Source organism: Gopherus evgoodei, chromosome 1 (genome assembly GCF_007399415.2).
Source record: "Gopherus evgoodei ecotype Sinaloan lineage chromosome 1, rGopEvg1_v1.p, whole genome shotgun sequence".
NCBI classification, from domain to species: domain Eukaryota; kingdom Metazoa; phylum Chordata; order Testudines; family Testudinidae; genus Gopherus; species Gopherus evgoodei.
Genome location: NC_044322.1, coordinates 259,459,927 through 259,474,148, shown reverse-complemented (window position 1 = coordinate 259,474,148; position 14,222 = coordinate 259,459,927). Strand labels below are relative to the sequence as shown.

General features: G+C 40.7%; 2 protein-coding genes across 2 annotated transcripts in view; one reads left to right on the top strand and one right to left on the bottom strand.

The window, feature by feature from the left end:
• Window positions 1-78: 78 nt before the first annotated feature.
• On the top strand, window positions 79-4,095 carry NDUFB2 (NADH:ubiquinone oxidoreductase subunit B2). Its single transcript, XM_030544011.1, has 4 exons — window positions 79-219; window positions 313-457; window positions 2,552-2,650; window positions 4,006-4,095. The coding sequence occupies exons 1-3, from the start codon at window positions 134-136 to the stop codon at window positions 2,624-2,626; spliced, it is 306 nt and encodes a 101-aa protein (XP_030399871.1). The 5' UTR covers window positions 79-133; the 3' UTR covers window positions 2,627-2,650; window positions 4,006-4,095.
• Window positions 4,096-4,202: 107 nt separating this feature from the next.
• Window positions 4,203-14,222, bottom strand: part of BRAF (B-Raf proto-oncogene, serine/threonine kinase) — a 131,670-nt gene continuing 121,650 nt past the window's right edge. Inside the window, exon 19 of the mRNA XM_030544009.1 lies at window positions 4,203-13,004. Coding sequence (XP_030399869.1) covers window positions 12,982-13,004 — 23 coding nt within the window. The 3' untranslated portion in view covers window positions 4,203-12,981. The remainder of the gene's footprint in view (window positions 13,005-14,222) is intronic.

The window sequence follows — 14,222 nt, the reverse complement described above, 5'->3', positions numbered from 1 at the left end:
CCGTGGTTACAGTTGGTATGTCCCAGCTGGGGCGCAGGCCAATCAGAGCGGCTGTTGTTGGGAGGCCACGTTACCCCCCTCAATACCGGGAGGTGACATTGGGGAACGGGCGGGCGGCTCGGCAGGGGGCGTCATGCTCGGGGCTCTAGGCCGCACTGGCGGCGGCTTGGTCCGGATCCTCCGCGCCAGAGACGTGAGGGGAGCGGCCGGGCTCCGGCGGTGAGTGGGCGCGGGGCGGGGCGGGGCGGGGCCGGGCCGGGCCGGGCCGGGCCGGGCCGGCGCTGACGGGCTCTGTGTTTGCCTCCCTTGCAGCGCGGGCGGCGGGGTGCACATCGAGCCCCACTACCGGCAGTTCCCGGCGCTGACCCGCCGGCAGGTGATCCACGGCGAGATCCTCAGCGGCTTCATGTGGTTCTGGATCCTGTGGCACTTCTGGCACAACCCGGACGCGGTGCTGGTGAGCGGGGCTGGGCCCGGCGGGGGGAGGGTCCGTGAGCGGGGAGGCTGCAGTGCTGGTTGCTGCGGTGCCTGGAAAATCATAGGAACCGCCTGTGCTGCCCAAAGCCCGAGTTAGCATCTCCGCCCCCAGTACAATGAGGGGGGGCGAGCGGCACCTGGCTGCAAAAGTAACCATGGAAGGGGGTGAGTTGTGTGAGTTAACTAATGGGAGATCCTAAATTAGGAGGGGGATGGTATATTAAGTCCCACCTCTCTCTCAGGGGGGACTGTGTTTGGTCTTGCTGCAGGGAGGCTTCCAGCTCTGACTAGTGATCCATGTATGGGAACCCCTCTTCTGGAGTCAAGGGGCTTAAGTGATTACGCTGTTTCTTGTGGATATAATACCCCTGGGTGAATTCTGTGCCAAAAAAGTTTAAATTCTGTGCACAATATTTTAAAATTCTGCATATTTTATTTGTCAGAATAACACAATATCCCACCAGTTTCAATTATTTGTGGTCATTTATTTTAAAACGCTTGTCAGCAGGTATGTGTAACAATACAGATGACTAAGATTCAGGAAATGTTTTTTGACAAATAGATTCCTTACTAGGCATATTAGTACAGAACTGAGTAATAATTCATTTAAACTACAATATAGAACTGTATTTTCTGCACCCTTCAGAAGCAGTGAGAAGGTAGGGGTAATGGAGGAGCAGAGGGAGATGTAAATAAATGGTTGGGAAGGAGCCTGGATGTGAACTTGGGAGGTCGTTGTGTATGGGTGAGAAAAGTATGGAACAGGTTTTATTTATAGTGTGTGTGTGTGTTTGTGTAGTGGGGCAGCTGCCTCACTCCTGAAGAACAGGGATTAAAGCGAACAGCTAGGCTGATTGGGGAGGCAGCCACAGCTGGCCCTTATAAGAGGGCTGTGGGCCAGGAGCTGAAAGAGTCTCACTCTAGCCCTGGAGGGAGAGGGGCTTGCTGCCTGAGAGGAAGGTACCTGAAGCAGAGCAGTGTTGGGGAATAGGGCAAGGGGAACTTCCTGCTCCAGTCACTTTGTCATTTATCCACAGTGGTAAAGCTTCAGCAGGAGACATGGAGAGAGTCCCACATCAGAATATCCCTGAACTATAATGGTTCAAGCAGTCTCCTGAGAGGTGGGTGACACCTGTTCAAATCCTTTCTCCCTGTCCGGGGGATGGGAGAATTGAACCTGGGTCTCCTACATCCTAAGCAACTGCTGTAACCTATACTTTAAAAGTGGAGGAGTGCACCACCACCTTCAGCTCATCCTCCCTCTGGAATTTGGCATCCTGTAGGCATGCCTATTAGATTGGGCCCTGCATGTGACTTAAGTGGCCAAATGACTGTCTTGACTCTGGTTTGCAAATTGCTGTGGGGATTAGGTGTCCAGACTCCTAGAGGGAGACAGCAGTGCATCTGCACAGAGGCATAAACATAGATGTTGAGGGAACTTTTACCCAAAAACTTAGGTGACAAGCAAGTTTAGGTGACCACAGGGTTTCACAGCAGTTTTGTGGATCACAGTGGAGCCAAAACTGGGATTTAGGTGCCTAAGTACCATTCAATCCAATGCCTTTGCTATCTCAAACCACCCAGTGCAGGGGAGATGTTATAGCACCCAAATTTGTTGCATTTGTAGAAAGAACATGCCTCTAGCATCCATTATAGTTACTAACCAAGTATTCAGGATCTCTTCTTGTGGTAGTATATCAGAAGTTCCCAGACACTTTCCCTGCATGACCTCATTTTCTCATGTATTGCTTCCTGTGCTTTGCTCCTGAAATAGCCTCTTCCATGCAGCATACATATAAGATCACGCCATATGGATTTTACTTTTCAGGATCTGCACACACCATGTGAGGTCACATTGGAGAGGGAACACCATCTTGTAGAGCAAAATAGCATCCTACATGACCTTGCACTTGTGTGTATGAGGTCACATTGTGCAGTGGATGCCATTTAATAAAAATGTCATCTATACACTCAGGATTGCCATGACCCCCTATATTGATGGAGTGATCCCACTTGAGGTTACGACCCTCAGTAGAAAACGAAATATTAACTAATGTTTTTCCTCTGCTACAAGGGTCACTTTCCTTACCCAGATGCTTCGAAATGGACAGATGAGGAATTGGGGATTCCTCCTGATGATGAAGAATAGATTGGTAGCTGGAGCTGTCAAGGCGTAGGTTCTCTTGAAACTTTTCCTTTTTCAGATGATCTTTAGAATGAGCTATGCTTGTTTTAATGTCCAATCTCTGACCTCCGTGAATTGATGTAGATGTACAGTGAACACTGAACAGGATTCTCCCATAGGCACAGTTGATATAGAGTTCAAGATGAGTCCTTAGGTGTTTGTAGTGTCCTATTTGTCATGCTCAGTGTATTCCTGAACAAGAAGAGGGATATCTGCCAGTTAAGATTTACAGGCAGACTTCAGGAGCCTTTTGCTTTCCTCTTTTAATGTACTGATTCACAGAATAAGGTAGTTTTTTCATAGCTGTTTGCATTGTCCCGTATTGTCGGGGACTTACATGAGCTTAAAATCCTTTGTGACTATCCTTATCTAGTTTTGAGGACATGCTACTTTACTGGACAGAAGTAACACTTCACATTCCCAGCCAAAGGAGTATTTTCACCTATCCTGCTACTAAGTCATTTAGTAGTTTTTGTGACAGCCTTAATCTACTTTATGTAGTGGGATAAATCTTGTATCTTCTGCCACTGTTCACCACGGAATTTTTTTTATAAAAGTTCAAGAATAACGTTTTTTTGCCTCAAATTCTCCATCTCTATAACCGTGTACTTCACTGAATACAGTAAGTCATGGCATCAGGAGAGTTGAAAGGCTCTAGATCCCATTCCTAATACTAAATGCACATAGGATTAAAACTACTCTTAGGGGCCTAACAGGCTTGTTCTTCAAAGTTTAGTTGTATTCCTTTTTAGGATTTGTCTGGGATGTAAACTGTATTCCTTTTTAGGATTTGTCTGGGATCTAAACTGACATGTTAAATCTTTGAGTGGGCACTTGAGTTGGAAAAGCTAGTAGGAGGTACTATGCTCGCCCAGCAACTACCTTCTGTTGTCTCTACTAATGCTAAGAACTAGTGATCTGCCAAAGAAAGATGTTACTATAACTTTTAAAAGTGTAATGGAGACTTGAATTTAGTTCTTCTCACACACCCTTCCCCCCATTTGAAGCTCTCCAGTTAAAGGAATTCTTTCCTCCCTTCCCAAATGTCAAAAAGATTAAAGTATTTGCTGTCAAGCCCTTGTTTCCATCTGGCTGGTTAAAAGACAAACTTGTTCCATTTGCGGTGGGAATTCAAACTACTGCATTTAAAAAGGTCTTTAAAAACCATTGCAGCTGTTAACGTAAGTGTTTATTGCACTAAAACATTCATGGGAAAACAAGTTCCTGCCAAAAAAGGCTTAAGTAGATGGTTTGGGTTTTATTGGCATATGCGTGTACTGATATGGGAGGGACTCTGACAACCCAAGTTTCTCTTAAATGTTCTTCCCATCTGTCACTTGCAGGTGCGGTGGTGGGATCTCTGAAGTTGAAGCTTTGGCTCTTGTATAACTGTTTCAGCAAATCCACATCGTAAATAAAAACTCAAGTTACAAGCTTGGGCTTTAAGTTTTTTGTTGACTACATCACTGTTTTATTGAAACTTTTTACAAAATAATCATCTCTGTATGGGGAGAGGAAAGGGCAATTGAGTAAGTTCTGTATACTTCCCACTCTCCTGCCAAACATGCTCGTGCAGTTGCTTCACAACTTTACTTTGAATTGGTCTGTGCTATACTAATGAGCTGTGGTGGCAGCTGAAGATGTGCTGAATAGTATTCAGCAGCAGGTGTAATCCCAGACAAATCCATGTTCAGCAAGTGGCTTCATGTAGGGGAGGACAAAGCTGTTAGCATTAGTTATACAAAATGTGTGTGGCGGGCAGGGGGGAGGAAATTGAAGTATAGCCTCTTAAATGTCAATACTAACATTAATGCCTAACCTAAAAATAGCATCTAATGATATCTTAAAATAGCCCACAATGTGGAAAGTTCTTCCTATTTAAAAAAAAAAATCTGACAACTGTAGAAAAATACGAAGCAAGCTCATAGTAGCTTTCTGCTGCAGGCAGGAGGGGATACTGCTGCCCCTCAGACTACAAAGCATATGTCTAAACTCAAATTGGGCACTAGCCTAGGAAGTGTGAGACCAAGGTTCAATTTCCTGCTTCACTAGTCTTCCAGTGTGACCTTGATCAAATCATTTAGTCTCATTGCCCTAGCTTTAACATGTTAATACTTCGCTATCCCTGAGTGGTGGTGTGAGGATAAATACATTAGACAATAAAGCACTTTGAGATCTACTGATGAAAAGTGCATATGTAAAAGCTAGCTGATGTGTTGTGAATCCTTGATTTTTACTTTTCTCAAAGGCAGTGTGGGAAATTCTAATCCAAGTTTCTTAGAGCAGATATTTGTACTTTCTTTAACAGAGGTCAATAAACAGACAAGGAAGACACAGCTCTTTAGGCTGGTAAAGTTGGGTTCTCCTGACTCCCACTCTTATAAGCTGATTATCAAACTTCAGAGCTGTCCCAAGAACAAAACTACTCTTGTTAAAACACATCTGGGACAATGTCTTGTGGACTGGACCCTTAAAAATAAATCTCTCATTTCAGATGTTTCTTCATGCAGTCAATCTTTATTATAGCAGTAATCTCATATTCACATCAAGTACATAGAACTTTTTGCCTTTTATATAATACAGAGTTCTTTAAATAACTTTACACATAGTTTTCTTCAGTCAATTTCAGCTATCAAATTTTTAATGTTTTCTTTGTCTCCATGCTCTCTAACCAAACTGGACAATATTTCCCATTGTACAAATTTACATGAGAAGAAACTTCAAAGTACAAATGAAGGGACTTGAGCAGGAAGGGGTAACAAAAGTAGAGGGCAGGGAAACAAGCAAGAAAAATAATTTTTATTAGCAATTACTGTGGACATTGGGAAGGGAAAGAATGGGAGTTGCCATGGTCTGTGTAACAGAAAACTGAAAATACTCATTTGCTTATGAGTTAAAAAATAAATACAAGTTTTAAAACAATTACTCCATTGTAGTTTTTAAAAGCAGCTATAGAAATCTACTAACAATTGTTTTTGTAAGTAACCAGATTGGACCTTCTGCAGTGGAGACTTAGACCCTCACAAAACCTTTGGTGGTAAAAATACAGCTTAAAGGAATGTTGTGTTAGTTAGCACAGAGTTCAAACTGGGGGATGTACGTTTCATTGCACTAAGTAAAAAAATCAAATCTATATATGATTTCCCTTTCCTCTCCTTACTAGAGTATTTTGCTGCTCATAAACAAGGTATGAGGCAACATCTTCATAATTTTTTTTAAAAAGCCACCCCCCTATGAGGTCCAACTAGTGAGTTCTATGCTTTCATGAACTTTTTAATGAAACGTTAGTATTGAGTCCTTTGTGGAGAAAAGACCACTGCACCTTTCCTAACCTAGGGAAAGCACATGATCTTGAGTGAGGAAGGGACAGACTGTGCAAGTACCGCACAAGTGATTAAAAATATGTATAACTATTCCTTCAAAACAAGGTGGAGTAATAGGAGAAAACAGGGGCCAGCCTGCATGCTTGTTTTGACAAAACGAATTATAGAGGACCCAAGCAGGAAGTTGCTGGCCTTCTTCCTAGTTGCTTAGGAAAAAATCCTCTGCCCAGCCCTGGTGCCCTTAGCCAGAACATGTGCCAGTCATATGCAGAGGAAGGAATCTTCCTACTCAAGAGAGTCTGGAGTAGGCTCTGTACCCCTGTGAGGAGCGAGACACAGCAGATCCTCAGGGCCCTTGCCAGTGCTCCAGCCTCAAGGGATGTTCACAGCCTGCCCTTCCAAGTGAAGCACAGCAGACTGGCACTATAAGGACTCTCCAGGGGTGCAGAAGTAGGAGGAGGATTTGCCTTAGTCCTACCAAGGGGGATTTAGATTTTTTTTTTTAATGGCATGGTTTAGATAAGCACATATTTAACCATGATACTAGATAAGACATGCAGGTTGGCCACTGCCAGGTTTCAGTCATTTGGGGAGAAACAGAGGAAAAAACAAGGCTCAGGAAGGAATGATGTGCATGTTTTTTTTTAAACAGTTCACAGCTTTGAATAAAAAGCACATTTATTGCACTTACATTTTATTTTAGACAAAGTTATTTAAATTATGCCCACCCCCACTATCCCAAAAATACCCACCATCCCAGTTTGGTCCATTTTACCCCTATCCCCCTACATCTGTGCCCAGATAGGGTTACTGCTTGTCATGTCTTGACATTTTACTGAACTTCCAAACACACAGAACAAATAAATTGAGTTCAAGCAGGGTGAGCACCCAAATGAAATATCTGTCAAAACAAATTATTATTTAAAACTCAAACAACAATCTTGGCTTTGTGTTTTACTAATTCAGAAGTAAATGTCATACAGGCTTATTCTAAACTACAATTATTGCAGGTATGATAAGCCAGACAGAAAAGATTGGATAGTACATGTAGGCTGTTAGGGCATCTGGATGGGTTGAACATACTGTTGCTATGACATACTAAAACAAATGCTCAGGCAGTTTCAAAGTTCCCCAACATTACCCTCTCCCCTTCACAAAATAGGGAAATAGTTGTGTTTTTCATAGAAGTAGGGAGGATACTATTTTCAGTGTGTGGGTTGGAAGAGGGAGAAAAGATCCAGATATTTCCTGGACATTTAAGTAAAACATTTGAAAAACCTTATAAATGAGGGTGTAAAAGGAACTAAAAAGAGGTTAATAGAAGTCTAATATTCTGTAATAACCGTGCCTTTAATTGCACTGATTTATCTAACACAGAAGTATGTCCAAAGTCTTCCACCAACAACAAAGTCAGGGAAAGGACTTGAAAAACAATAACAAAGACCATTCTTTTCCTTATGGACATACAGATGAAATATGACACTAGTATTAAAGTACTGCCAGGAGCGAAGATAAGTTTGAAGCATGAACACATCAAATCCAAACGTATCTTTTGCCCCTCAACTGGTAATATACTCATCTCCCAAGGTAAACGTGATTATAGGACATATGATCATTAAACAGTGGCTGGGGTTGTAGAGGTTTAGCAGCATATCAATACCAGGCCTGAGGAAGAACTAAAGAAACCTGCTGATATTCCATAAACGACATAACCCCAGACCAGGAAATTAACAGTATACCATGACGTACATGGCTTATCGGTACTGACAGTCAGTCTTCTATTCTAGAGCTCGCTTTTCATACACTGCTCTGGATAGTCTGACTTTATCTCTCCTAAGAACTTTATATTACACTTCCCTAACAAAATGCTTGATTTTTGGAGCGGTCAAAAAGATTTTCTCAGACATGCATGTGTCTCGTATGAACTTTATTTTGGATACAAACACCAGACACGCGTCTGACGAAGTGAGTATTCACCCATGAAAGCTCATGCTCCAATACGTTTGTTAGTCTATAAGGTGCCACGGGTCTCTTTGTCCCTTTTTACAGATATTTCTGTAAATTCTCCCCTCCCCATCACCTCCATATATCTTTTGCTTACATTGACAAACTCAAAAACTACTAACTTTTGTGAAAGGTCCATATTTGCATCTAAATATGAAGACACTGCATTGGAATTAAACCAAAGCCACTGCTCTAGTTACAAAGCACCTAATATATATGTATTGTTGTTTTAAGTCATGAAGGCACAAGATCATTTGGCAAATTGCAAAGGTAACTTTTGGGAAGCCTCATGTATACCATTTAAGAGAGTTTCTGGATATCTTTTCTATATAAATATTACTAACTTTCACTTCTTCAGTTTGTTCACATCAGCATCCTCATCCTGCTATTTTTGAAAAACTGCCTTCATCACACACACACACTTATGACTATTACTATTCACTGCTCTCACGGTGCTGATTAGCTTCTACATTAGCATCTTTAAAACCTAAAGACAAACAAAATGTTTTTACTCCAATTGTCTCAACACCTGTTTCTGATGCATTGATTTACCAGATAAGAAATAATAAAGCAGCCAAGGTAGGTAGGTAGGGAGAGAGAGAGAGTGTGTGTGTGTGATATAAACTTGTATCTATAAAGAAAATGTGTGTGTGTGTGCATGAGATAAACTAGTATCTATAAAGAAAATAAAAACCAAACCACTGAGACACAAAACATCCAGTATTTTCAAAGTGTTGCCATGACAGTCCTTATGCAAATAGTTTTCAACTGAATCTTGAATGTACCTAACAGGTTAGACTATCATATTACGTCCTGGTCACATTGTTTCAATGGACGGAAAGATACTTGTCTACAGTACTCTGAATAGTTTGTGCTACACATGCTGCACTCACAGTCAAGAAGGGAATATATTCCATAAAAACCCGCAGGCTGGAAAGGTGTGAAATGTTTGCACGCTTCAGCTCTTAACTAGGCCCTCCACTACACAGATACCTTCAAGAACTACCGATGCCTCAACTGATATTAGATCATCGTGTCTTTGGGGAATGGACCTTGTCTTCAAAGTGTTCAGTAAAGCACCGTGTACACAGACAGCACAATACAACTATAGAGGCAATTCTTCAGTATGTTTTTACCGCTGGACATTTGCATAAAGATGTGATCTTTGTTAACAGTTCACACTTCTGTTTATTCACTTCATGTCATAGTAGGCCAAATGTTGTCCTCTAAAGAGCACATATAGCTCCAACTGACTTAAGTAGAAGCCACAGAAATATGAAGGCAGAATTTGACCCAAAATAATCTGTATTATCGGTAATTGCCAAAGAACTCAATTGTGAGAAAGGATGATTTCAGGTAAGGGATAAAGCAAGCAGGAACAGATTAATTCAGTGACCTGCAAATGTTTTGTGAAAAGTGAGAATGGCAGGACTATGTCGAATACAGAGACATTCAGCATTTAACTGATCCTGTTACCTTAAAAATAATCAGGCGCCTACGTTCACTCCATTTGACTTCAATGCCACCACGGTGCCCCAGAAAATATACTGTAGGGAAGAATCCTGCATTGACAGGGAGATGGGACTAGATGATAGGTATTTTCTAATTTCTGTATATGGGGGAAGAAGGGGTGTTTCACAGCTAATGTATTCCACAAGAGCATGGAATTGGACTATGGGTGCTCAAGTGGTGGTTTTGAACAGGTTTATTATCTGCTCAGATATGTTGGATCTTAAAGCAGTATAAGTGCCTAGATAATTTTATATCCCAACAGGTATAAAATATTTACTAAAATTACCAAACCCAGCATGTGGGTTTATGCCCTAGTGCACTGAGCTGGGGAATCACAGAGGAGCTGAAGCTGTATGGTGTGAACAGAGAGTCTGAATGTTATTTATTGTTTTTAAAAGAGTTCATTGTTTTCTTCATCCCCTTGCTATCTGGGGCTTTCAATACATGTCCCTGCGACTGTCTCACCATTTACCAAACACCCACAAGGCACCTTTAAAATTGATCCTATTTTCATGCAAAACGTCCTTAGTAATTTCTGAAGGAAAAGAAATGAAGAAAAACAATTATTTACAAACCAAATTTTCCCAAAGTTTTGCATGAGGATTAAGGTGGTCTTTATACAGATAGAAAGCTGGACAAAAACATAAAGCATTACAGCTACTTTAAGAGAAAAAACCTTGGAAGGTAATAGAAATGAAACCTAAAAGACTTAACTAAACAACAGTCAAACAACATACATGGTTTTTGGGGGTGGGGGAAATCAAAGACCATGTGTTACTTATAAAGTGCTTTGCATGGACAAGGATAGCCATTTTCCTTGTGTTTTTCCTGTGGGCTCAAGAAGCATCTTGTAGACTAACAGGTAATGAAGGATTACAAAATAAATTCATTTAAAACAAGGATAAAAAAAATAATAATTCCTTACTGTTTTATTTTAACAAATACTTCTCTGCCAGCAAGAAAATATAGAAAGAAACTAGGATTTTTATCCACTATGTTGAAATGATAATTCTTAACGTAGCAATACATATTTAGACTATACCTTTCTTTAGGAGCATATGTAATTTTCAGTGTGCCCTACATTTACAAGCTACATCACAGGCCAAAAAAAAAAAAAAAAGGTTGAGGGAAAAGCATTGATACAGTAATGACTTCACTCTCTTGGAGTTAATATTGGTAAAAATTCTCAACTGTTTCTGACAACTTGGTTCCTTGCTTTTTCTGCCTTGGTCTGTCACCTGCCTCAGATAGCATTGTATACTGCCATTACACTACCATGGTGCATGGTGATTTCATCTGACTGTGCATTACTGCTCACTTTGTTTGCTTCTCCACACTGGAAAGTACAGTAGACACTGCTACTGATTATTTTAATTCCTGCCTATTTCAGGAAGGGAAAAACCTAATAGTATCTGAAGACCCACAGCAGAGAAGAAAAAAGTTGTGCTTGTTTGTTAAAATGCATCCTGTACATAAAATCAATTCTATTCATGTAGCAACATGAATTGCTTCATCCTTGTAGTAACTTCACGTCACTCTCTATTGCTGTCTGGCTGCTGTTTGTGGAATTAACATGAATACACAGTATTTCAATTATATTTCTCCCTTCAAATTAATCAGGACCCCTTAACCACAGTAAATAATAATTAACAAAACATAACAGGCTACCTATATCTTCAAGGGCACCCTTCTGTACACAGTAAAGGTCCCCACTCACCGAGTGAGGCAGAAACACTGTGTTCAGCCAATGCCACGTGCGTCTATACACATTTAACGCCTTTACATGAGTCACATGATTTTATTCACCTAAGAACAGTGCTGCCAATTAGTGGCATCGATTCTTCTGCCTCATGTAGAGTGGGATAGGACAGATATTAATTGAACTCTGAAGACTTCCGTGTGAGCTTGAAGTTCTTTCTACTATGGTCTGACTTGCCTCTGTACAGATAATTTATGTTTAATACCACATGTCGGAGAATTCTGCAAACAGATCACATCACAAGATATTCTACTAGAGGTAAACACTGTGCTGAACTTTATGAATTTGTCTTCTGACTTGGTAGCTTGTCACAAAGCTACTAACCATTTGAGAACTGGGCTTGGAGGACAGGGCAACAAGGGAAACTAATGTGGATACTGCCACCTTTATCCTAGTTTGCAAACTGTGGAAAAGGGAAAAATGGAGGGATGGGAATAAGAGTCAAACAGAGAGAACCGATGAGAGGAGAAAAGGTCAGCGTGGATCCAGCAAGTACCGTTTTTTGTAGTTGATTGTTTTTTAAATCTAACACCTTGCCATTGGGACAAGATGCTCCACATTTACACACACACTTATCAGAGAACACTGAGTTAACAGGATAAAAATCCTTTTAAAAAAGCTCTGTAAGTACCAAAACACAATTTGCAGAATGTCTAATTCAGGGGAGGGGGGATTTTTATATTTTTTTTTTCCAATTCAACCTGAGAACTATTTTTTCCTGTTTATGAAAACCTTATACATTGGTAAGGTACCTGGCATTCACCTGCACCCTCATTTAAAATAAAACTTTTAAAATAGGTACATACACCATTCCATAGTCTGTATTAGCAGTTTTAAATACTGCACATGCCATTATCGCATTTCTGAAAAATACATTGAATTAGATGATACAAAAAAATATTTTGAGAACTTGCTACATTTTTTGTCTTTAACTTTAGTTTGTTGCTGGACCAACGAGAGGAGCTTCCCAACCCTTCTGAAAGATGCCCTGTCTGAGCACACCAGAAAGTATTAGAAACAAGAAAAGGGTAGTTTTTGGATAAGTGAAAAGTAAATTTGAAAAATGGTGCAGCATTCCCTTTTCCTCCAGATTAACTTCTCCTGAAGCCACCTCCCGCCCCTCAAAGTATCAAATTTGACTGGGATAAAAGTCAATGACATAGATCGATTGAAATGTTTGATATTTGCATTTAAATGAAAAGGGGATACTGCATTTTGACCCATAAATCAGTAAGCATGCCAGGAAAAAAATAAATCAGAACAGAAGATGATTCGTTTGATTAGCACTCTCATCAGATGTTCAGCCTCTGATGATTCGTTGTTAGAGGGAGAAAGCCAACTGGCAGACATCCAAAGCAAGTCTCCTAAGTTGCTGCAGCAGTTCCATCCCCTTATGCCTGAGCACCAAAGTCAAAACACGCGTGCCCTCTCCTCTCTCCTGGGAATGATGACAACGGTACAGGCAGCCACTGCGGGTCTCTGAATACACGTGGTGTTTTGTGTTGAAGGAGAAACACTGGCAGCAGAGAATTCTGGTTCCTAAAAAGATTATTACCCCCCCTTGTGTTGGACCAGCAGTTCCTTTCTGCTCCACTCTAAGCTTACGGATATCTTTTCCTAAATTGCTTTAGGTTTTGAGGAGCAGAACAGATTTTTGACGTTAAGAAACTGTAGGAACACAAGACTTAAATAATAGAGTAGGTGCTGCCATGGCGCTGTGGCTACTTGAACGCTGCAAATTCTCCTGTAGAGGGAGGACAAGAGGGAGGACAAGATCTTGGTTTAAAAAAGTGATTTCAATTATCAGCTGGACAGAGATTTCTGCAGTCTAGTTGAATATGTCAGATGTTAAAAAAATGCAACAGTTAAAATTAAGGCACAGAAAGATCATACTTGTAGTGATAGAACAACAAGTGTACTCACAGCATATTTCATTGAAGTAAAATTTCTTAAAAGCAAGCCATGCCCATTTTGCTCAGGGCAGAGGTCTGAACATTCACAGGAAGAAATCTTTTTCATTATGAGTTTTAAAATAAAATACTGCATTAGAATTTCATTTATAATGCTTCCTACTGTCAGATGCGTAACACTTGTGGAAAAGTGACATTTGTAATAACGGCAGTTTGTCAGCCTGTAAAACAGTTTTATCTTGCTTGAAAACTGGTTTAATAATCAAAAGAATTATTGTGCTTACACATGAATCTTTAAGTGTTACACATTAAAGTCCATTTGATTATTGAACCAATACTGAAGTACATTAGAAACTGGTTTATAGATCAATGCAGCAATCTAGTGGGATGGGAACCTGAGATGTCAGCTCATCCATTCACTCCTGTGCCAGAAATCAGAGTGGTAGAAGTACATTCACTCACTAAGGACAGGAAGCACAACAATGGGTGCCTAGCTTGGCTCTGAAACAACCCTAACGGCCATTTTAGAATTATTTAACAATAACTAATACTTCTATACAGTGCCTTCACATACACATTCAGTTAAGTCTCAACACCCCGTGCAGTAGATCCAAATCCCCACTTCACAGAAATGAAGCCGTGGCACAGAGATTAAGATTGTTGCCCAAGGTCACCACAGGAAGTCTGTAGCAAAGCCTGGAATAAAACAAAAGCCTCTAGCCCCCAGATTCTGTGCTTTAGCCAAAAGACCTTCCTTTCCTCCCTACCAATAAATTGTACTTTGGCAGGTTTTTCATGGCAGATCTCTATATATGCTTAACTCGAGGGGACTGAATGTGAGGAAAAGAAACTGGCCTACAGTCTCCATTACTGGGTTCACACACTGCTGGTAGGACAAGCTATGCCATTCTCCTGCAAGAGGATACCTGTCCACAGGAACCTTCAGAATCCTTTTCCAATAGTGGAAGATTGATAAATGCACAGAACAGTCTTTGTTTTGCTCAGCAAAAGGTATTCTGTACACTGTTACAATCAAACAACTGCTCCCTATC